The sequence below is a fragment of the Muntiacus reevesi genome, chromosome 21, assembly GCF_963930625.1.
Source record: "Muntiacus reevesi chromosome 21, mMunRee1.1, whole genome shotgun sequence".
Lineage (NCBI taxonomy): Eukaryota > Metazoa > Chordata > Mammalia > Artiodactyla > Cervidae > Muntiacus > Muntiacus reevesi.
Window position 1 is genome coordinate 3117618 of NC_089269.1, and position 25554 is coordinate 3143171.

The 25554-nt window shown below is 41.5% G+C and overlaps 1 protein-coding gene and 1 non-coding gene across 2 annotated transcripts in view; one reads left to right on the forward strand and one right to left on the reverse strand.

Annotated features, from left to right (window-relative positions):
* Nucleotides 1-2273: 2273 nt before the first annotated feature.
* The window catches only part of TRAT1 (T cell receptor associated transmembrane adaptor 1), a 40710-nt gene continuing 17429 nt past the window's right edge, over nt 2274-25554 (reverse strand). Inside the window, exons 3-6 of the mRNA XM_065913805.1 lie at nt 18493-18529; nt 10655-10716; nt 8461-8546; nt 2274-2708 (exon numbers count right to left, since the gene is read on the reverse strand). Coding sequence (XP_065769877.1) covers nt 2430-2708; nt 8461-8546; nt 10655-10716; nt 18493-18529 — 464 coding nt within the window. The 3' untranslated portion in view covers nt 2274-2429. The remainder of the gene's footprint in view (nt 2709-8460; nt 8547-10654; nt 10717-18492; nt 18530-25554) is intronic.
* On the forward strand, nt 13280-13351 carry TRNAC-ACA (transfer RNA cysteine (anticodon ACA)). Its single transcript has one exon. It is a non-coding gene; the product is annotated as a tRNA-Cys (tRNA).

The window sequence follows — 25554 nt, forward strand, 5'->3', positions numbered from 1 at the left end:
TTGTAGCTAAAAATCTTCCTAATGGGCATCAGATATACCTGGTACACAAAACTTTAAAATATTTTGGAATTCAAATTATATAAACCAGAGGCAAAAAATTCAAGTATTTCCAGATGCCAGGTAAATAATACAAGTGAATCCTGTGGAATAGTTATGGGAAAAAATAGCTGCCATAAACACAATCTAACTTTATTTTTATTGAGCCATGGTAAAATATAAACATGTAACAACATAAACATGATAGCAAAAATTTTATTTTAAATTAAACATTAAACACAAAGTCAATATGTATTATTAACTTCATTTTGTTTGGAATCAGAAACCTGACTTCTTCTGACCTTAGATATTAATATGTTTTGCCTTTTCTATGGCATTGTGGACAACTTGAAATATTTTGTAATCAGCATTGAATTTTCTACAGTCATAATGGAAAATAATTATTGATAGAAGTAGGCACTTCCAAATAGGGATAGAAGTTTTACACAAAATGTGCTCTTCCTTCCTCTCTTTATGTGGGTGGTTCTTTCTCATTGTTCAGTTCTCAGAATTAAGATTTCCTCCAGAGATGCCCTCTCACTGTTATTATCTCTAATTTTTTTTTCTTAATTTTTTTTTTTTTTTTTTTACTAGTAGCTACACTTTTCTTTGAGCTTCCCTGGTGGCTCAGATGGTAAAGCGTCTGCCTGCAATGTGGGAGACCCGGGTTCGATCCCTGGGTTCGGAAGATCTCCTGGAGAAGGAAATGGCAACCCACTCCAGGATTCTTGCCTGGAGAATCCCACGGAGGGAGGAGCCTGGTGGGCTACAGTCCATGGCTCGCAAAGAGTCAGACATGACTGAGCGACTTCACTTCACTTCACACTTTTCTTTAACCTAATACTCATCTTCTATCCTAGCCTAGTTCAATGGGTGCAGAGCCTGTTTCCATCATCATTGTTTAACTTACAGCATGAACTGCCACGGGATTTCCACAGATAACTGAAGAGTCACTAAAATCTTCTAAGCTCTAGTCAGAGGGCAGGACCAATAGCTGTCACGTATAATGTTTTTGTTCAGTGATTTTGACCCAATTGTCTACTCCAAATGGAGCAAGAGAGAAAGCATTTTAGAAAAAAATTTTTGGAGAGCAATTTAAGAGCACTAATACGTTTAAACAGGGCACACACTTTGACCTAACTCTTAGCCTTTCAGAAATATAATCTATAGAGCCTTATACAATGCACACCTTTTAAAGCAACAATCCTTTTCCTAGACATTTAGCCACAAGAAAGTCAGACAAGTACCAAACCTGTGCAAAGATGGATTCTCATTAAAATGTTATTTGTAAAAGTAAAAAACCAGAGATTGGAAATGAGCTAAATGTACTTCAAAATTATTTAAGTTTTCATACAATCATCAATGAAATACTATGCAGTCATTAAATTAAAATTATTAACTATAGTTATAGTTAAAAATAACAGTGGAAAGAAATTTATGATATATTAAGTGAAAAAACCTTAAATAATATGTGTACAATCATCATTCCCCCTTTTTTGTTTTTTGGTTAAAAAAAAAAAACTAGTGGGCCTATAAATGGGTGTATATGTGGTCATGCTTGGGGCTTCCCTGGTGGCTCAGAGGTTAAAGCATCTGCCTGCACTGCAGGAGACCAGGGTTCGATCCCTGAGTCAGGAAGATCCCCTGGAGAAGGAAATGGTAACCCACTCCAGTATTCTTGCCTGGAGAACCCCATGGAGGGAGGAGCCTGGTAGGCTACAGTCCATGGGGTCGCAAAGAGTCGGACACGACTGAGCGACTTCACTCACTCACTCATGGTCACGCTGAGAAAAATATCTAAAAGAATGTATAGAAAGTTGATCCTGGCAATTATCTCTGGCTAGTGGAATATCTAAATTATTTTTGATACTATTTACTGTTATAAGGAATATGCATTAATTTTATAATTTCTAGAACTAAAATTTCCATTTGTGAAAAATATTAAGAAGCCTACCCCTCTACTCTTAGAAATAAGTTTAAAGGCCTCCCATGCCTTTCAATCAGAAATTTCCTCCAATTATGGGATATTTCACATTCAGAAGGGAGAACTTTAAAAAAATTGACTTCTTTCAACATGATCAAGAACATAAGCTTAACACCTTTTTTGGGGGCAGGTTTATATCACTGAGCCTTGTTCTGAAGTTATAGCTTCTATCAGGATCAATCTGCAAACTTTATTTTATTCACATTTGACTACATAGGTGTTTTTTAAGTGAATTCAAATAACTGAATAGCTAATGTGTGTGGTATTCCATTTGGTGTGCATAACATAACCTCTGGATAAAAGGCACGCGACCATCCCATCAACAGATGATCAGATCATCACCCTGGCAAGTCATGCTGTGTCAGATGGGTCTTCATTTCTCTGACGAACGCGTCCAGCAAGAGCCAGTTCACTGAGCCAGGTCGTAGTCCAGTGAGTGTAAACTTTCCTTCTGGGCACGGATCAATCCAAACAGCCTGATGGGATCATCATGAATGTTCTCCTCCACTGCCTCGCTTTCCGGTGGGAAACTGTCCACCAAAGTGGTCTTAGAAAGGCTGATATCCATTGCATCCATCTGCCCCTCTCCATCCTTGTCTGACAAATGAGGTTTCTGTTTCCTGGGCTTTCTTCGCTTCGCCTCATTGTTGTGATCTAATGAGGCATAGCACATCCTTACTTCAGTTTCCTGAAAGAGAAAGGCATGCTAAGTTTTCACTGTTAGCCATTCTTTAACTTTGACCTCTGGGAAACTCTAAAGCCTACCAAAAACACACAAGTTTGTTTTCTGGTCTTCACGGCCTTATTTGCCAAATTTGTCAGTCATAACTACAAATCGTAAATTCAAGATTTTGGAGTGGAAAATGCTTAAAAGAAAACAGTTTTCTTTCTTACACACAGAATACACGTGAACTTTTTAGATGGATTTTTTAACCCTTTTCTCCCCCTGCATTCACCTCAGGGAGTGACTGCCCTGTACTTCACCTACCAAGTAACAAAACTCTGACTTGTTAAACTGGGAGCAAAGCATGACAGGAAGGAATATAACCAATCAAATATGCTCTACATATGTTTAATAACTGGCTATTTGATACGCACAAAAGTCTCTACTTTCTCTACATTTGAGACTCAGAAGTATAAGGTTAACAGGGTTTATTTGTATTACTGGGACTTCTCTGATGGCTCAGTCAGCAAAGAAGATACTTGCAATGCAGGAGACCCAGGTTTGATTCCTGGGTTGGAAAGACCCCCTAGAGAAGGGAATGACAACCCACTCCAGTATTCTTGCCTGGGAAATCCCATGGACAGAGGAACCTGGCAGGCTACAGTCCATGGGCTTGCAATGGTTGGACGTGGCTTGGCAACTAAACAACCACCAGCAACCATTTACATGACCAGCATTTGGCAAGAGTTGCATTTTCCATCTCCCCCTACTACTTCCTTCATGCATACCTGTCCCCAGATCCTCTTTGCGCTCATTTAGGTTGGTCTTGGGTTCATTTGCATCCAAGAAAGCCTGGTGGTCCTCTCTGGCCTAAAGCTGGGTCAGTACTGGATTAAGAAGGGCAGGAGACTAGAGAAACTTGCAGAAAGCAATAAGCCTGAAGACAAGATCTTGAATTTGGTGTTTGAAAGTTTTAGGATTGAATTCCAGCTGTGACATTCTGATCATGGGACCTTGGGCAGTTTGTTTTTTAAACTATCAATATTTTTAACCTCTGGCTATCAAATGAGAATACCTATCTTAGAATGTTGGGTTGGAAGATCCCCTGGAGGAGGGCAAGCAACCCATTCCAGTATTCTTGCCAGGAGAATTCCATGGATAGAGGGGCATGGTGGGCTACAGTCCATAGGATTGCAACGAGCTGGACATGACTGCAGTGGCTTAACACACATCTTACAACGTTATTAGCAAATGGAGGTAATGTACAGTTGGCCCTTGAACGATGTGGGAGTGAGGGATGTCAACCCCTTGAGCAGGTGAATATACATATAATTTATATGTAATTTAATGTTAAATATAATTTTATAGTCTGCCCTCCATAGCCACAGTTCTGCCCCCACAAATTCAACTAACCCCTTGCTCTGTAGCTCTGGAGTATGCATCTAGTGAAAAAGCCCCATGTTTAAGTAGACTGCACAGTTCAAACCTGGTTTTCGAACCAAGATAAGGTCCAAGGTATGGTGGTATTATAATTATCAGAGTTGTAGGCTAAAACTTTAGAACAACCCTTGAATAAACAAAAATAAGGGTTTACCATTCAGAGTAAGTCAACGTTATATCAATTTGTGGGGTTTTGGGTAAAGAAGCAACATTTGGATTAACAACCCCCCGACGCATGGATGAGCTTTCCCCTGTTGGCACTTGTGTTCACGCTAAAAGTTAAAAGTCTTATCTCCTCTACCAGGCAGGGGGATAGTTCTATTTACAACCTCTCTGGTATCTTTGGTCTGACTTTATTTCTAAAATAACTTCTGGATAATTGTAGATAGGTAACTGGTATCATTGCCATCGCATCTCTATACTCTGCCAGTTAGCTCATATTGCTATTTTCAAATTATCTTCCTAAGGCATAACTTTTATATTTTACCATCCTGGCCCCAAAACTTTAGCCTAGAGTCTGAGTTTTATAGCATAACATTCAAGGTTTCCTATGCTCATAATTCACACCTTCTATTTGATTCCCAGTACTCCCTTACATAAACTCTGTATTTCAAGCAAACTGGACATTTCACTGCTTTCTTAACATACATCATATTTTAAGACCTGATTTGCCTTTGCCTAGATAGAGAGCATGTCGGTGAAGTTAGCAAAATTACCAAAATGCATTCAGTAATATAAAGGGGCAGGTAACTTTTTTGACTGTCTAGCACTTTGTTCTATTCCCTTTCTTTAATAAATTCTCCACTTTGTTTTAGGAAATTTCTTTCCTCCATCTGATCCTGGAGAGCCTATCAATTACAATGCTGTATCCCATCTCAGCATAGGAATAAGCATTTGACCCAGGCTGGAACCAATTACACTATCCATCCTCCTGTCTACAGAAGCCGGGCCAAGAGTAGGCATATGACTTCAGCAGAGCCAATTACGTGGCCTTTTGGGGACTGAGGTACAGGTGCAGAAGTACAAAAGATATCTTTCCCTGGATTTGGGAGAAAGAAAATCTGGGTCTCCTGTGGCTTTCCCAGCCTCAGTGGAAGAGCCTGTTGGTAACAGAAGAGAGTAAAAGTCAGTAACAAAGAAGTAGGGAGAAGAAATGGAGGGGCAAAAAACAAGACACCCTCATATCTCAGCTACATGAGCCAGTGATTTCCTTTTTATGATATAGCTTGAATTGAGTTTTTGAACTTATTACTGAAAGCATTCCAAATGTTTGGTCAACAACTGGTCAACATTTATCAAGTCCTGCAGAGTTCAACAAATGTGAGTCTTGAGAAAAGACCACAAATTGTACGTGTAATGGTCATTTGTGATTTACCAAGTATTGTTTCAGTTGAATAGATGGGTGGAAAATATACTGCGTTGCATGCTCATACATGTTCAGTTGTGTCTGACTCTTTGCGACCCCATGGACCGTAGTCCACCAGGCTCCCCTGTGCATGGAATTTTCCAGGCAAGAATACTGGAGTGAATTGCCATTTCATCCCCCAGGGGATCTTCCTGACCCAGGGATCAAATCTGTGTCTCCTGTCTCCTGCACCGGCAGGCGAATTCTTTACCACTGAGTCGTCACCTGGGAGGCCCAGAAAATATATAGACAGGGATAAAAAAATATGTGTACCTGTGACTATAAATGGAAACTGGACAAAAGTAAAAACCAGTTTAGGAATTAGAGACAAAAACAGGTTGAAGTAAAAATTTTGTTGTTTCGTGTTTTTAAATATTGCAGAGATTTGGGTATATTTGTAAGTCAATAAATACTTCGTTTATTTAAAGGAATGGAGACAAATAATTGAAGGTGCAAGATCTTGAAAGAAGTAGAAGAAATAGTCAAGAGCCCAAGTAGGACTGTTGGCTTTGGAAAGGGGAGAGGATGCTTCTGACATGGAGGGAAAGGAGGGATGGGTGAGGTTTTGATGTGAGGATAAGAGAAAAACAAGTTCACATTCGTGCCCCTCAGATTTTTTAGGGAACTCTCATGAACCCATTCTTTCACTGGATTTCCCAGTCAACTCTTCTGGTTAACAGCATGGACTGAAATTGCAACTTTTGAACTGTACACATCACTTTCAAAGGACAAGGAGCTTTTTCCTGTTTCCAGTATTTGATCCATGAAGCTTTTTTTGCATTGCATTATGGACTCTTCACACTTTTGTAACTGACCAAAGTAACTGAGTACCGTGGTAGCTAACGGGGCAGTGTTTTGATGATAACTGTCATTGTGACCCCAGGGACTACACAGTCCATGGAATTCTCCAGGCCAGAAAACTGGAGTGGGCAGCCGTTCCCTTCTCCAGGGGATCTTCCCAACCCAGGGATCGAACCCAGGTCTCCCACAGTGCAGGTGGATTCTTTACCAGCTGAGCCAGCAGGGCAGCCCAGGAACACTGGAGTGGGTATCCCTTCTCCAGGGGAAATCTTCTCCCCCAGGAATCGGACCACGGTCTCCTGCATTGCAGACGGATTCTTTACCAACTGAGCTACTAGGAAAGCCCTCTAATAAAATGGAATTGAGCAAATCTAAGGAGATTATCTCTGGTGGGATAAATTGGGAAATTAGGATTGATCTTTGCACACTGCTTACTTTATATAAACTAGATAACTAATAAGAGCCTACTGTATAGCCACAGGGAACTCAACCCAATACTTTGTAATGATCCATGTGGGAATAGAACCTATAAAAGGGTGAATATACATACATAGCTGATTCACTTCATTGCAAATCAACTATACTCCAATAAAAATTAATTTGAAGGTAGAGATTACTTCTAATTTGTGAAATTAAATTTGTGAGAAGGATACAGACTAATTCCCTTAGAAGTGTCTTTAAATATATAATTTATAAAATAGCAGACTTTTAAAGACACTTTAAGGCACTGCACAATTTCCTCGAGTGTAAACCAGATGCAGCATAAATAAGGATGGCCTATTTAATTGACATGTATTAAACAGCAACTTCTATTCAAACTGCAACAGAAGTCTTGGTTCTATTATAAGTAAAGTGCTGTGGATCTCTGTATTTCAGGTGGTATAGTTATATTTTAACCTTTCTCAAAAGGTTTCCTTTTTATTACCGTGAATTTTGCAAATCATAACAAGCAGTTTTTTCATACCTTTTATCTAAAATAAATTTAACAATTAATTGAATGTCACATGGCAGATTTGCCCATGAGAGAGTTACTTTACCTTCTGCTTAAACCTCACCACATCTTGTTTTCATTAAAAAAAAAAAATTAAGAATTTGATTTTTAGAAGGCTCCTATAAAGAAAAAGAAAATTCTATCTTAATGGGAAGTTTCCAAGTTTTGACCCATCTTTGGGAGGAAAAGGCTTTCTGTCAAGTGGGACCAAGTTCGGATTCGGTTTCCACTTAGTTTCTGAGTCTCTAGGGCGAGTTTTATATCATCTCTGTTGACTGGGACTAACCATGCTGCCTCCCTCATAGGGATATACAATGCTAAAGACTATAAAGCATGTAAGACCAGTCTGACACATGACGGCTACATGGGAAATGCTGGCCCTCTGCCTCTTTCTAGGAAACAGCATGAGAGCACATACCAAAAGGGATGGGGCAGGGAAGGAGAAGAAAGAGCCATTACAACTGAGTTTATAACACCTCAACCGCACGAACACGAAGAATTGTCAACAGTAGCACTGTGTCTGAGGAGGCTGAACTGAGGTGCGTAGGAAAAGTATAAACCACCCATTTCTCCTTGGGTTTCTCTATTTCTGCTTATGCTTTAGTCCTGCCTACCCCCAACAAGCCGCATGTAAATCTTGACATAAGACAATAGCCATAGAGCATGTATTAAATTTACACTCATTTTCCTTATAAAACACAAGTATGTTCTTTTATAGTTCATTTCTTTTCACTAGGGTCTTTCTCTCCCCATCCACCTTCCATTCCTGACATCTGGGTCTTCTGAGCATTCTGTTTGTGTCACTTTTCATAATTATTTCTATGATACATGTAACTTTTTTTTGCTCTGTAAGAAAAAAAGCTTATTTAGGAAGAGAATCCACTTTTCCCTTGATATCCACTGCCTTTGTGGCTGTACACAATTTTGACTCTTTAAGTGTAGCTCTGAAAACTATTTATTTGCCTTCTGAGTTTTTCATTAGAGCTTAGGCTCTAGAATTGACAGCGGTTCAGAATGCAGAATTTCTAACAGGCTGCTTCTGGTGTTTATTGGAATGCTCTGCCTTTATGCTCTTGAAAGAGGCAGCTGTGCTGTGACCTAGGCTGAATCTGGCCCTTGATACAGAAAACAGAACTTACCTGTGAAGGGGGGGCATCTTGCAGTTTGTTCACAGGTCTGTCTGGTCGTGCTTTCATCTGTTCGTAGCAGTTTTCATCCACTGGTTCTGGGGAGTTGAAAAGAGATTTGCAATGGAAAAATTTTTAAAATGCTGGCACCAATCATAATACATGACCCAAACAACACATAGTTATAAATGTGAAACCTGCGAGGGTCATTTGATTAGTCTATTTTTGTGGCCATGCAAAGGTAAGGAGGGACAAACTGCGCTCTGCAGGTCAGACTGCGGAGAGCCTGTTGCCTCACAGTATTAACAGTTAGACAAAAGAAGTCACTTGGATAAAGACGAGATCATCTTACTTTTTATACCATCGCAGGACATGGCGGTCTCAGCTCAAACTACCGTTTATATGTCCCGGGCATCCCCTGAGTGAAAGGCTTGCCTGTGACCTTCTATTTAAGTATGATTAGAGATGCTGCAGGTGGCGTAAAGCACAGAGCACGTGTATTGATGGTCAAAATCTGGTAATTTTTTCCATAAGAAAGATAGTTTACACAGAGGCCTTTTTAACCCTATACTATTTTTTGAAAAAGAGGGTTTAGATTATGTTTGTTGTCCCATAGATAAGTGACAGGACAGGTCATCCAGGCTGTTTCGAGGGGTATACCATGGGGTATGTAATGCTGATACTAAGTTGTTGGGGGGTTTTGGCCATGTCCATCGGCCAGCAGACATGAAACCGATTTGCTTCTGGGGGGGATGCTTACTGAGTCATCCGTACCTTTCTTTCCCCAGATACTCTATTTAAAAGGGAGAGGAAGGAGAGCTAATGACTTGTAGGATAGAGAATAATCTTGCAGAAATGTTGATTGCACCAATTCGACCCTACAGAGGAAAAGACGTGTTTATAACACCAGGTACTTTGTAATCCTCCAACCCTTTCTGAAAAGCCATGTAGAGAACTGGCCCATAGAGGAATGTTTCTCAAAGCATGAACCATGGGCAGCATGAGTTAGAATCACCCCGGAGGCTGGTTAAATAGGGGCTTCCTGAGCTCTACTGTGGACTGACTGAATCAGAGCCTGTGAGAGGGGCACCTGGGCTCACTGCTCGTGAAGCCTGCAGATATGGTGGGCTTCGAGCTACCGAGATACAAAAGAAATTCAAGTCCTCAAATAGTGTAAGTGGGCACCACAGTTCTGCAAGGGGAAACAGGAAGGAAAATTCTTAATAGTCTATTCCTGAAAAATAGTTTTGATTCCTCAGAGCGCAGAGGATTAAAGGATACTTTACAATGGTGGGGGTGGGGGGAGACTAAGATTACTTAAATTCTTGACTCCTATAAAATTCTCATGTGTTTAACTGTAGGAGATTTCATACTGTCTTGATATATAGAGATTCAGATACATTTAATCCAATACTGGGAATCTGTGTTTGAGACGCCAATTAACAGAAGTTAAACCCACCTACCCACCCTCCACCAATCGTGAATTAAGTACTCACAGGGCAAGGATAGAGATAATTGGTAGCCCTTGTCTGACAGCTTCCCTCATCAGAGGGCTGGGATCAGATCAAGGCTGTTTGTTTTGAGACACTTAGGGGCTTTTTAGTTGTGGGGGAGTGGGAGGTTTCAAGGAACAAAGGTGCTGGGAATTGAAGAGTACTTGTTACGAAAGAACAAAAGGTGTATAACCCGTGAGGCAGTGATGGTTTGGCTCTTCTCTTTCCCTGATTGTCATCAGTGTACCCCTAGATCCCCTACTTTAAAAGAACCAGTTAAAACAAAGGAAACCAGAGAATCTGTCCTTTGTTCCAAATTATTCACTGTAGATATGCTTTTGTACACAGAGCATAAAGCTCTGTTTCCCTGGGTGATCTTCTGTTCTAGAAATAGCTTTATTTCATAGAAATCTGTGTGTGTCAGAGTTCATGGTAATTGAGTCTTCCGGTATGCTCACTACAAACTAGAGTGAAATGAAGAGAATATAGAAAAACAGGATGTTGATTCACACTGAATGTTGCAATACAACTTACAATATGCAGCTTTGAAAATACATAATAAGTGGTATGCTAAATATACTTGAATGTACAGTTACCATTGGGATATTTAAATATGATTGCGACAAGAAATAAGGTACCTCAAATTCTTTGTGGAATTATGAGGGGGAAATTGATTTATAGGTAAATTTAATTGTTGGAAAAATAAAACTTACCTAAGGCCACATTATCTACGTTACCATAAATTGGTGCATCTTCGAGATCATACTCATCTTCCCTATAAGAAGGAAATAATTTGCCTTGTTAGACTCTACATAGTTCATATCTAATTTCTCAGCCATATTCTGTATTGGGTAAATTATTGCACATTCTTATCCAGCCTTGACCACCCAAGTGGTCAGTATATGCAAGTGAGTCAGTAAATACAAGTGTGCATGCATATGTGTGTATGAATTTGAAAAGTGTATTCTGGATCTTCTTTTAGTGAATAATAGCAAATTCTTATTTAGCATTTACTGTGTGTCAGGAGTTACTTGAAGAGCATTATATATATATTCATTCTTTTTATATTTCTCACAATAATTTAACCAGACAGGTGCTATAGCATTCCCATTTTTTAGATAAGGAACCTGAAACACAGATTGGTTATATAATATGCTGAAGGTCACAGAACCAGGAAATGGCAGAGCTGGGATTAAAACATGGATTATCTGTGCACTAAACTCTACACTGTACTTCCTGTTTGCTTGCCAATAATATCACTCAGAACAGACCCCAACACAGTTTACTAAATATTGACAGTGATTAAAAAATAAGAGGCCAGAGAAATATTGTAGACTCAGCTTGGTAGATGCAATAAAAAGACTGATTACCTATTACACCCAAATACTGTGCTGTTTTACATACACTATATAAAAAACCCAGGGAAATTCTACAGAAATATTATTTCCCACTTTTCAGATAGATTAACACATTTCCCCTAACCTTATGTGTAATATCAGCAATAAATAGCAAACATGAAAGCTTTTCTTTCTGCCAGTGCTCATTCAACCCTCAGGACAACCCTACGAGATTCATTTTTCAAAACTCCCCATTTGTGCACATAAGGAATTTGCCAGCTGTAGAGGCAAATTGTCAAAAGACACATAGTAACTGACAATGCTAGGACTGGAATGCAAGTCTGGTCCGAAAGCTCTAAATATTATTTGCTCTTGGTGTTTGATTAAATTTCCTTGCTGCTTCATCTGAATAATCCTATTAGGATTACAGTAGACAACTACTATTGTCGCAGGCAGTGACAGTGGTCTCGGTGACCAGCTTTCACAATAGCAGGCTGGGAGCAGAAGAACATCTTAGGCAGTGAGCGGCATTTCATAAAATAGCAGCAACTGTTTTAACTTTGAGATTATATATCACCGAGAGCTGGAGGGAACTGCATCAAGAGGAAAAACCTATATTATAGTCCCATGCTTCTGAAAGAAGACAGTATACTTAAATATCAAGAGTGTATCCTTAAAAAAAGATCAAATGATACCTGTATGAAATTATTTGAGAAGTCCAGTTGCTGGTATGTATTTGCCTTATTTGATAACAAAGAAACTCGTTCATACCCTTTCTGTTGGTAATTCACTACAGCTTAATATTGGGATACAAAGTTAAGTCCCTGCTAATGGTTTTTCTCTGGCTATGCAGAGAATAAAATAGCAAAAGGTGAGGAATTTTTAATAAGACAATCCATCCATTTTCCCAGCACACATGAATAGCAGATACAACCTGCAAATGATAAATCATGTCCAAAAAATGAACATCATTTCATTCCCTGTGAAGAAAATAGGACGTGATTTATAATGCAGTGGCCTGTGTCTGCAGGCAGGTCTCAAACGATTAATCATCACAAATAATCTATTATAAAGAAGCAGTCTAACCAACAAATTAATAAGTATATTTTTAGTTGGCAATGCCAAATAGCTGCAGCCTATTGCAAATATCTAATAAACTTCAAGCACAAATGTTTGGCAGTGTCTTATGTTGAAGACATTACTATTTAGAGTAAATTAATAAATATGCCCAGAGGCTAGTGCACCTCTGAATTTGGAGCCAGATCACATTCTCTGTCGTTCTCAACATGTCTGAAATGATCCTGTAACCAATTAGCACATTTACTGACACTCCAAAATTTAAAATAATATTGTGATTGTTCTGTTGTTCAGTCACTGAGTCATGCCCAGCTCTTTGTAACCCCGTGGACTGCAGCACGCCAGGCTTTCCTCTCCTTCACCGTCTCCCGGAGTTTGCTCAAACTCATGTCCATTGAGTCAGGGATCAACCATCTCACCCGTCCATCCAACCATCTCATCCTCTGCCACCCTCTTCTTTTGCCTTCAACCTACATCTTTAAGGTTCAGATTTTCCACTTTCACGAAATTTCTCTAGTCTCTATTTTTAAAGTTCTTATTCATACTTTATCATTTTTATTGTGAAGTCCTTTTAAAGAAAATGCCTCATACTTTATTATTTAAGATTAAATAAGTGAGTTCAATTTTTAAAAAATCACTACTTTTGCCTGGGTGACTTTGAACATAAATTCCTGAAGTTTAAATTTCCTGATTTAAAAAACAGAAAAATTATTCCCTATGTTGTTCTTTTCAGCTTCCAAATTCTAGGACATAAATGTGGGTTTCAATATCCAAATAAAAATGAAAAACATTTCTGGAAAACTAAATAAAACTATTTTACGGGTCTGGAAAGTTGAAAGATTGAGGAAAGAGTAAGCTTAGGGGTCTGTCAGATATTGGTTTTGGTTAACTTTATTTGTTTAATAGATATTTGTTTGAAAGGCTTCCCCAGTGGCTCAGACGGTAAAGCATCTGCCTACAATGCAGGAGACCCAGGTTCGATCCCTGGGTCGGGAAGATCCCCTGGAGAAGGAAACGGCAGCCCACTCCAGCACTCTTGCCTGGAGAATCCCATGGACGGAGGAGCCTGCTAGGCTACAGTCCACGGGGTCACAAAGAGTTGAACACGACCGAGTGACTTCACTTTCTCTGAGCAGGCAGATAAACGTTTGGTCTTTGTCCAGTGTATAAATGTTACTTAAAGCCAGGAGAGAGGATGAGATTACTAATGACATGAGTGTAGATAGAGAAGAGGTTCACTAGATGAGCCCGGGCACTCTGTCATCTGTGGTTCAGGAGCCAGTGGAGGAGAAGGAGCTGCAGGTGTTGAGGAGGAAAGCTAAAACGGAGGTGTCCTCAGAGCCTGGATAAAGCAAGCGTCTCAGAACTGGCGCTAGTGGTGAACCCGCCTGTCAGTGCAGGAGACCTAAGAGACGCGGGTTTGATCCCTGGGTCGGGAAGATCCCCTAGAGGAGGGCATGGCAGCTCACTCCCGTTTTCTTGCCTGGAGAATCCCACGGACAGAGGAGCCTGGTGGGCTACAGTCCATAGAGCTGCAGAGTCAGACACGACTAAAGCAACTTAGCACGCACACCAGAAGTAGAGAGTGACAATGTGTCATGCGGCAGATGGACCACATATGAGACTGAAATTTGCCACACATGTTTCACAGGAGCTGAGTCAGTGGATCATTGAGGACAGAGAATTGAATAGAGTGGGTTCAAGAAAGAGGAGGAAGAGGAGCCAGCAAATATGGACAGAATGTCCGTGGACCTTCCAAGTTTTCCTGTAAAGACTGCAGGACAATGGAGCGGTGACTACAGGCAAGCTGGTATCAAGCGAGTTTTCCTTTAAGGTGTGAGGTGTTACTGTCTGTTTATACACTGATGGGGTCAGACCAAGGAGACCAAGAGAAAGCAGCAACGCAGGAGAGGAAAGGGGAAGTTGCCGCAGCGATGTGTTCCTGTGCATACGCTCGATAACTTTGTACTTTGATAGGGACTGTATCATGAGCGTGGGTTTCCTGAACCTGCATGAGCCAACATCAAAGGTAGACACTAGGTCCAGGAGAGAAACGTAAACCCTAGCCATTTTTGTATGGCTAGGGTTAGCTAAGAACCAGCAGTGTTTCCTATGAGGAGGGATGTTAATAGGGTCTCAGAGATAGGATATCTAAACTAAATTTTTATTTTGATCAGTGTTCAAGTTCTCTTCTAATAATGCCCACTTTTTTTTAATAAAGTCAAACACAGAAGCTTGTATTGCCAGTGATTTGGAGCACTTAAAGGACACTTAAAAAGTGTTTTTTTCCCCTCAAAGTTTGAGGATCTTGAAGAACTGTAAAGAGATGGGAAGCGAACCCAGAGCAGCGGCACAGAGACAGTCAGGAAGAAGATCTTTGAACCTGTAGGTACATTTCGGGAGGTTCTCACAAAGACTTGGGCACGGGACGGGACTTCTTGCATTCATGTAGGGTTGGAGTTTGGATTGGTTACTTGTACGTTAAAACAAATAGAAGGCTGGAGAACATGGAGATGTTTTGGTTCCAGATGCAGCAGTGGTTATAATGAGGGCCTCTTCTGCGCATCTACTTGGAAATCTGATGCCAGGGAAGGCTACCCAGGAGTTCCAATATCATCAGGATGTTCAGCCCTGGGAACAGGTGGAGACGACAGCTGAGACCAAAGTCTGTTCCAGGGCACCTGGTCAGTATATTCAGCAAAGGGGGGAAGTGAGGTGGGGTCCTCAACCTGCAGAGCTCTAGAAATCCAAGAGATCGTTTTAGGTAGAAGAATAACGAGATGAGATGTTTTGTGATAAAAACACCTTTCAGTACCTTGCAGGAGGAGACCATGCAAAAGTTGCTGGAAATTTGTCCTGAGTCCTTGAGACAGACCCTGAAAACTGAGGAGCTATAATAAGCTTAATGTAAATCTGAACTGCTTTCCTGATTATCTGAACCGCTTCCTTTAATTAAGGGGTAAATATAATCCAAATGGGTGGGTATTTTCTTAGACCTTAATTTAGACCTATAAAGTAGTCAGCTTTTTCTTTTTTTTTAACCAGCTACTCTCTGTAAGTGTAGTATTATGTTATAATTCAGCTTCAGAAATGCTCATTTCCCCAAGATTACAAACCTAGTAATTGCAAGCATTTGATTAAAATCCAGAACTGTTTGGATCTCAAACCCATGTTATTCTCACTGCATTATCCTCTTAACAGAGATCATAAGACAAGAATTGTGCAGAATTACGTTTAAAGGAAAAATAAAGTGCCCTGGGATAAGTACCAGGAAGCAGGCATTTAACTTTCTATTAGATGTAGACACTTTGCTGTCCTTTAAGTGATCATGTTCCTGACTTACTAATGCAGGAAGAGAAGATCAGAGAGGCAAATTTCTTTCCCCTCCAGCTTAGTTAGCTTCCCACCTAAACCAGTGCTGAGAAGGAGCGGGTCAGGGCGGCAGGGAACCCAGGGTGGGGGAAGCTCGCCTCTCTTCTACTGGCCTCAAACCACGTAAGGAACTGCGGAAACAGCCATGACTCTAGCCCCACCTAAGAAAGATACCTGCCTAAGTCCTACCTAAGAAAAGTCAGTACTACCTAGGAAGAGTCAGTCCTACCTAAGAGCCTCTTGATGAAAATCAAAGAGGAGAGTGAAAAAGTTGGCTTAAAGCTCAACATTCATAAGACTAAGATCATGGTATCCAGTCCCATCACCTCATGGCAAATAGATGGGGAAACAATGGGAACAGTGACAGCCTTTATTTTTGGGGCTCCAAAATCACTGCACATGGTGACTGCAGCCATGAAATTAAGACACTTGCTCCTTGGAAGAAAAGTTATGACCAAGTTATTAGACAGCATATTAAAAAGCAGAGACATTACTTTGCCAACAAAGATCCATCTAGTCAAAGCTGTGGTTTTTCCAGTGGTTATGCATGGATATGAGAGTTGGACTATAAAGAGAGCTGAGTGCCAAAGAATTGATGCTTTTGAACTGTGGTGTTGGAGAAGTCTCTTGAGACTCCCTTGGACTGCAAGGCGATCCAACCAATCCATCCTAAAGGAAATCAGTCCTGCATATTCATTGGAAGGATTGATGCTGAAGCTGAAATTCCAATACTTTGGCCACCTGATGCGAAGAACTGACTCATTGGAGAAGACCCTGATGCTGGGAAAGATTGAGGCAGGAGAAGAAGGGGACAGCAGAGGATGAGATGGTTGGATGGCATCACCAACTCGATTGACATGAGTCTAAACAAGCTCTGGGTGTTGGTGATGGACAGGGAAATCAGTCCTGCATATTCATTGGAAGGATTGATGCTGAAGCTGAAATTCCAATACTTTGGCCACCTGATGCGAAGAACTGACTCATTGGAGAAGACCCTGATGCTGGGAAAGATTGAGGCAGGAGAAGAAGGGGACAGCAGAGGATGAGATGGTTGGATGGCATCACCAACTCGATTGACATGAGTCTAAACAAGCTCTGGGTGTTGGTGATGGACAGGGAAGCCTGGCGTGCTACAGTCGGACATGACTGAACAACTGAACTGAAAGATAGCCCTTATTTCCACTTGCTGTTTTAATATTAATGCCTTAATGGCGGGAGATTGTTCATTTGTTTGTTTTTTTTTTTTCCCTGAAGCCTCCATGCTCTCTTATAAAGGTGACTTTGGCTTCCAAACTACATAATCAGAGAAATAGACAAGCTGTGAAGTACATACATAAACTTGTGAATTAATAAGATAGCCTCTTTATAGATACAGTCTGCACTGTATATTCAAATTCTGCCTAAATGGAGATTTATTACAGTTGATAACAGATTATTAAATCCTTGAGGGAAGGATTCGCATCTTTTCATCTTTGTATCTCTATTGTCTAACAAATGCTTATTTGTTAAATGAATATTTATTGAAGGAATGAATGTTATAAAAGAACCAGCCTTTTTTCTGAATTTTCCCTGCAGCCAAGAGCTTGCTTGCTTTGAGCTGGGTATTTTACCAATTTTCCTTTCTGATTTCTTATCATCCTAATTAAAAAACCACAATTCTGTCTTTGGTAGGATGATTGTATCACATTACTTTCTATGACAATGCATCTTAACTACTTTTCAAGTGAAGAGTGTAAAATCAATTGCCAGATTAAGTTCTGCATGGCTATGTAGGATTCTTTTTGTCACATTTGTTTTGTTGTAACTGAATCAGCAAATCATTCTTGATATGAACTAATGACTTAAATTATCTCATGTTGTAAAATATAATGTTAAAAATAATCATGAAATATAGATTTTCTTTATTGTGTAGGTCTGCCTGTAGCCCAGATCTGAATCTTCCACAGACATTTCCATATGGAGAAGAATTTTTTAAAGGATGTTTTAGAGGACAATAAAAAGCTTACAGTGTTACCCTATACCAATGAGAAAGCTCTATGTTTTTGAAAGACATTTTCAACCTTTCAGTTTACCATTTCAAAAAGGTCTTAAAGAATCCTCTAGGAAACTTTCTATATTTAGATTTTTTTGTCCCAAAAGAGAAATTTCCAATTTAATGACACACTTGGGTCAGAATATACTGTCTAAGAAAATGAAACTTCCTTACTGTGACATCATAAATCTTCTCTTAAAAAAGTATTATACAAATTTATCGGCAACTTGCTTAATAAATATGTGATTAAGTTATGTTAAATCTATAATCGCACATTACTTAGAGTTATTTATTGGCAATACCCCTAAAATGGCACAGCACAAAGCGTTCTTGTATATGTGCACACATATCTTAAATTGTATTAGGTATTGCCAGATTTCCTTCCACCTCGAATTCTTAAGAACCACACAATTCTATATTTAATTGTACTACATTCTTACAGTCTGAACTGAATCATAATCTAGGGATATCTTCTTCCAAAATTAACGAGGATTCTATAGATACCAGATTAGTTTCATTTTCATCCAGCTCTCTCATTGACTCAGGGAGAGTAAATAACTAGGGTAGATAATGTCATAACTATTACTCTTTAGATGGAAGTAAAAATAATCAAAACTCATCTTTTATTTTAACCCAAGTGACACATTCCTAAGTCAATCCTATAAAGCAATATAACACTAGTTACTTTCCATATTATTTGGGAATCATAATCCATGACTTGTTTTCTACGTACCTGGGAAAGTAGTCGTCGGAGTATGCACATATTTTTTCTGAAAGATATTCAAAATAGACAAGAGAAAATATGACATGTGTTAAGCCTTTCAGAGCATGTTCTGAGAGGAGCTTAGTAACAATGTCAGTTCACATCTTTAATCAAGCCACTTAGCTACCACCTAGGGGTAAAGGTATTCCCCGCTGTGGGCCAGTCGCGTTCCCTCTTAGTAACCTGACGGCAAACATCGTACAGCTTGGAAACCGTGCGAGCTCGAGAGAGCGGCCACCTCACGCAGGGGAAACGCCAGGCTGAGCCCAGGGGACCCCGTGCCCGCCTGTCCTGTGGTTCCAGCCTCTTATAGGGCACAGCGGCCCTTCTCTGCCTCAGGTTCCACGAAACAGCTCTGCTGCCTACTGACAAAGTGCCCTCTCTGCCCTTACAGATTTGAATAGGCTTTTCTTCCTTATAAAAAAAAAAGTCCCTAGAAGACACTTCTATTTATCTAATTTTGGAGCGCTTGTTAGCTTTTCTTGGTGTGTGACAATCACATAAAAATTATCTAATCATCAACAAAATTTCTTTGAACTGGATAGATATATATAGTGTGATATCTTTTATATTTTGATTGCATATTATTAACCTGGAGTTAAATAAAAACCAAAATCTTGCAAAGGCTATCATATGAAAGTGAAGCCCAGTATTATCTGACAGTGACTGAACTGTGTGTTGGTATTAAACTAACAAACGTTTCCAAATAATTGAAAAAGTCACCAAACAACTACAAAAATTACTTTTAGTTAGATTGATGTATGACAAAGTTATTATCCAGACAAGTCATTACCTGTTAGAGAAATATTATTCAGTAATGTTTCAAATTATTAAAATCACCATGTTGGAGGGCAAAATAGACATGCCACATGTCCATATATTTGGGAGAATTCTGTTAAGGACCAAATGTGGGAACTTTTTGCAAATCACAAGCATCAAGCAGCTATGGGACCAAAAGTGGTGAATGTAACCTGTTTGGGAGCTGCCACAAATATGCTTCTTTGGCCCACAGTAAATGTCTTACCATGGGCTGCATCTGAAAGATGCTGTTTTCAACCACCTTCAGATTAGCCTTGTGAATGTGAATGTAACACGGATGCTGGGAGAAACCTGGAGAAGCCTACTGCTGCACGTAGCCACAAGTTAATGGAAGCCCAACAAAATGAGAAAGCTTGAGAAAATGTAAATAAGTTCAATAAGCATAGAAACAAAAATTAGTTAATATAGACAAGAAAATTGTTAACTGGAAAATATAAAGTATGTATTGATTTCTTTTTATATGAAGTACTTGTTTATACTCAGGTCATTACTATTCAAATTTGTCTGAAACTAAAGTGCATACATAAAAATTTAGTCAAACTGTAGCTTTGATGTATCATGGAACAGATTCAGGGCTAGGAATCAGAACTGGATTTGGGTGCCAGGTCTTCAATATATTTCATTGCAGATGAACAAGCAAATCATTGTAGAACTCATTCTTGGTGTATATCAGTAGGGTTAATAATGCCTATATCATGGAGTAGATGTGGGAGATAAATGAAGTAATTTGTATAAAAACATTATAGAAAGTCAGTTATCAATATTATACATTCTAAGTTCACATCCTCTAACAAGCTACGTTTAATTGTGCTAACTTGAATTTGGGAAGTTTTCAGATTAAATGGATTAGCTGAAAAGTAGCTGACAGAATGTAATTTAAATGCTATTTTGAAGACTTATAAATAAATCTTGATTTGAGATGTAGTCTTCTTTTGGGAGGAAGCTTGTCATAAACTGAGTAGTAAATTCAAAGAAAAGATTAAAACTAAACAAAAATAGTGACAGTACTTAAATAGAGTGAGAAAAAGACATAGGTGTGGAGTAAAAATGTTTCTCCAAACTGACTAATACTTCTTAAAGATGATGTGGGTTTTCCAACTGGAGGTGCTTAGAGTATAAATGATGGTGCCTGGAAAATACCCTGCTGTAATACGTAGAAGGATCGCTCTCTAGAAGGAAAATGTAGTTCAATGTATTAGCAGCAGAGAAAAGCAAAACAAAGATTTAGACCAGAAAGTTTTGTGTGAAAAAGGAAGGAGAAAGGGAACTAAAACAATGTGAAGAAGAAAATAATTAATGGGTAAAGGACTTTGTACATCAGAACAAATCATACTGAAGAAGCACCCTGAAAGGAAACATTAAAAGTTCAAGGTCACCATATCACATTACTCTTAAAATTTAAATGTATAATCTGAAGCAAGACCATCAGTACTTATGTCCCTTTAGTCTTACAATGCTTATCATAAGAAGCGTAATAGAACATGATCTCTTTAAATAGGGGTACTACAATAAAAGGTTTAGAGCTTACAGCAAAGGAAAAAGATCAGTAAGTTCAGACTCCTGAAAAGAGCTTGCCCTGTTATGAGTGCTTATAGGTTTAAATGACATGATTTAAAAGCTACTTAAACATTTCAGTTATATTTAATAAAAGACAGTTTTTATTTTATTATAAAGCAGGTATGTTTGTAAGACTCAGTTTGAGAAAAGCTGGGTGAGTTTTCATAATCCTCACCCGTGATTCAGATATAAACGCTGTGGTCGGGCTCATGGTTGAAAGGGTGCGAGCTGACATTTGCTTTTGTTTTGCCCTCTGTTGTGTTCACCCTTCCGTGTGCAATACGGAACAATAAGAAGCAAGAGTACGTGGCTTAAACTCCATAATACAAATTTTATGATACATCTTTAGTGTGAAATATGTGCTGTAATTTTCTAGCAAATAGGAGATACACTGATAGGACTTTGATGTATGAATACACCGTACAGTTGTTTATCCTTCTCAAAACAGAGAAGAAAGGTTAAAGAATATTTTTTAGGCTTAAAGGAAGAAAAAGTGGATGCATTCCTACTAGAAAGAGAAATAAATGTGATCCTCCTAAAGAACATATTTGGACAAAGAATCACGTAAAAATGAAAGATTTACTTGGGGGGAAGGGAGAACTCCATTTCAAAGCTTCTACGGAGCCCTGCCTGCTACAGAAAACATCAAGGAGAGGCTTATCTTGTCTATCTGATTGAATGTGTAGATACTACATTGTTGCTGGAACAGAGATTTTCTTTTGCAAGCTATTTAATACAACCAGAAAAACTTATTCACTAACTGTTCGCCAAGGTGGAGTCATATCTTGCAAGTTTCTTAGCCACAAAGAATAGCACAGAGATGTAGAAATAAAAGTTACATGAGGCCAGAGGTAGGAGCAGTGTCAACAGAGACCAAGGGACAGCAAAGCTGGCTAAATAGGATAGAATCTCTGGTAGTCTGTCTGTCCAGGAGAAACAAGTCAGGGAGGGTCCTCAGGCTGACTGCCAAGGAATCAAACAGTTTGCAGGACTAATCCCAAATCCACCTGGAATCTCTGGATAAGAAAGAAAGATAGTGTTCTTTGCTCATGTGAAGTAGAAAGGATGGTGATCATTCGTAATACCGCAGTGGTTGGGAATGGGCTACCGAGAGAAAAGGGGGAGATGGGATAAGAACATCCACAAACGCTGTTCCAAGGTTAATCTTAGATTTCCACACCAGTAAAGTGCAAGACCCAGGGTAACATGCTCCTCCTAAAGAGCAAAGATCGAGTAAAGTCAAAACAAAAAAAGTCTCTTGTTTTTCCTGGATCCATGAGCTGAGAGGTGAGCGTATCCATGACGCAACCCAAGCCCTGGTGGAAGAGGGTGGTGGTACCATAATTTCTAGCAGATTGCGGGTCTAAGGGATTGTGCAGCGGGTGTGGGAGAAGGAGGGTACCTAAGAATGGGAAGGTGCACATAATGGTGTGAGGTAACACCCATGTGTAAACTTGGCCCTGGGCTGAAACTTGGGATGCCCCTTCTGAAAGCCTCACCCTGCCTGGAGTAGTCAGACAGTTTGCACCTGGCTCAGACCTCGGGATGGTGCAGAGTCCTGGCTGGAAGTGGTGGGGCACTGCTGCGTTGAGGGGCCTGGGCATCAGGGGCCTGTGGCAGGGTTGGGGTACTCCAGCATGGTCCCCCTCCCCAGCTGTTTCTCCCCATCCCCGGGGTCTCCCTTTCTCTCCATCCTTAGAAAGGGAGGTACAGGGTCTGCAGCAGGGCAGCCCACTGGCCTCATACATCTGCAAGGCCTAAAATCACCATGAAGGAACTGGTGTGGATACAGAAGAGGGACACATTCCAGAAGTCTTGAGCTCTTTACTGCTCAAATAAATTAATTTGAGGCAGGGTGATATTTAGCAGCGATTCTAAGAAGCCTACACAAAATTCTCTAAAATGAACCTGTATGTGGTTTGAACAAACTGTTACCACTGAAACTCAGGTTATTGTACAGACACGCTAAATAAGAGACAGGGCAGGAATTGGGGTGAGAGCTGGAGAGAGTGGGGACGGTGGGAGGGGCGAGAAGCCAGAGAAACTAACGTTCACTGAACAGAGTAATGGATAAAGGGGATGTGGTACGCCCACACAAAGGAGTATTACTCAGTCATAAACAGGAATGAAATTAGGCCATTTGTGGAGATGGAGAGGGACCTAGTCTGTCATACAGAATGAAGTAAGTCAGAAAGAGGAAAACATCCTATTCACATGTCATGTGGAAACTACAAAAACGGTACTGGAGAGCCTCTTTGTGGGGCAGGAATAGATATGAGGATGGACAGAATGGAATTGTGAGGCCAGGAGGGGAAGGGGAGGGTACGAAGTACCGGCAGAGTCGCATCGACACGTATGCACCACCCAGGGGAAAAGGGAGAGCTGGCGGGAAGCTGCTCCCAGCAGCTCCGCTCCGCCGGGCGAGAGGGCCCAGCTCCGCTCCGCCGGGCGAGGGGGCCCAGCTCCGCTCCGCCGGGCGAGGGGGCCCAGCTCCGCTCCGCTGGCTGAGAGGGGGCCCAGCTCGTCTCCGCCGGGCGAGGGGGCCCAGCTCCGCTCCGCCGGGCGAGAGGGGGCCCAGCTCCGCTCCGCCGGGCGAGAGGGGGCCCAGCTCCGCTCCGCCGGGCGAGAGGGGGCCCAGCTCCGCTCCGCCGGGGTAGGGGGCCCAGCTCTGCTCCGCCGGGGTAGGGGGCCCAGCTCCGCTCCGCCGGGCGAGAGGGGGCCCAGCTCCGCTCCGCCGGGAGAGGGGACTCAGCTCCCCGCTCTGCGCTGAACTAGAGGGACGGGAGGTCCAAGACGGGACCAAGACGGGACGGGAGGGGACATAGGTACCCAGATAAGTGATTCTCACTCAGCTGGTGAAGAATCTGCCTGCAAGGAGGCAGCCCACGCCAGGCTTCTCGCCTGGGGAGCCCCACGGACAGAGGCGCCTGGCCGCTGCCAGCCCTGGGGGCGCAGAGCCGGACACGACTGCGCAGCGCCGCACGCGGCCAGCCCGCCGCACTGCGCAGCAGACGGCAGCCGGGACGGGGAGGCGGCTGCGCCCGGAGGAAAGGCGGGAGCGCGAAGCCTGGCGAGACCGCGGGCAGCTGCGGGAGGGAGGCCCGGAGCCCGGGCGGCGCCGCGCGCTGCGCCTGGGCAGGAGCCGCGTGCTAAACCCCAGCGCCGCGCGAGGGTGGCTGCGTGCTGCTCCCAGAGCCCAGGCTCCAGAGAGCGTTCTCTACACTTTGGAGATAAAAAGTCCAAAACTCAGAACTTACAGGACTCCAACAGGATCTCTCGGGTAAATAGTAGCAGAGTTCTAATACAGGTCACCTTGATTTCAGAAGTCATGGTTTTAAAAACAATTGAGGGAACCAACATTGATTTTTTTTAGAGTACATTAATGTAATTTACAATCTTCTGTTTCTTTTTAAGTGTTCCTCCCCTCTGCCGATTTTAGGCAAGAGCCATTTACAGCATGCCTGAGGTGGTAAGGGATTGTGCAATTATAAGGGGGGAAAAGTCTGTCTTCTAAAAAACCTGCTTTTTTTTTTTTTTATTTTAAGTTTAGGCAACTGTCTATTAACCGTGGCCAACTAATCATCATAAACAACTCCCGAAAAAAGTTTGTATGGTGGGAAAATGGTGTGAATATGGATTAACAAATTCCAACACACAATCAAAAATGAGAACTGCAAAACCTATTGACATCATGTTGTAACAGACTAGCGCAGCCAAATACTTCTGGGGCAGTGTGGGGTCCTTTAATGGACCGGAACCTGGTGGTCCGGAGCCAACGATAAGAAAGTGAAAGAGAAAGAAGCTAATATCCCCTGGGTTACGCAGAGAACCAGTAAAGGCCCAGGAGAGGGCTTGCACCGCTCACAGAGGCACAGGGCGCCCCTCGAAGAGGCCTTGAAAGCCCGGGGCAGGAGAGTGAGCTCCGCAGGTTTCCAGCTCCAGGGAATTAGCCGGAGGGAGGGAGGGAGAGACACGGACCCAAGTCTCTGGTGGAGCACGGGTGTTTTAATGATCTTTCTGTGAGTGTACAGAAATTTCTTTCTGTCGAGTTTCTTTCGACAATGATAAAGATCAGAAAACCAAACGTGCAGCAACCGTTACCAAGGGAACAAGGAACCAACAATGGTCATAAGGTCAGAAGACACCCATATCTCAAGAGAGGGTCGTGACTGAGCAGTTTTGTGGCAAGGAGAATGTTTACTGAGGAAATCCATGCATGTGTCTCAGCCTATGACCCCAGTCCTGGGAGCGGCGGGCGGTTCCCCTGGTTCCTGTTACCAGGAATAGATAAGGAACAGAGGGTTTATGAGACACAGAACACAGCACGCAGGGGTCCTTCTGTCAAACGTTCGCTGACAGCGCAGCGGTGATAGGTCAGTAAAACTGGACCAGTCCTGATCTTATCACGCTGATGAAAAGTGATTCTACGCTCTGATATTCACCACAGTGCCGTGCAGTCATAGGGCTGAAGTAAGGGATGCATAGGTTGAAAGCGGGCTTCCCAGGCAGCTCTAGGGCTAGAGAACCTGCCTGCCAATACAGGAGACTCCCTGGAAACTGGCCACGGTTCCAAATTAGCTTCATGTACTTTTCCTCGAGCACACGTTTCTAACTCAATTGTGTTACTGCTGCTGCTAAGTCGCTTCAGTCGTGTCC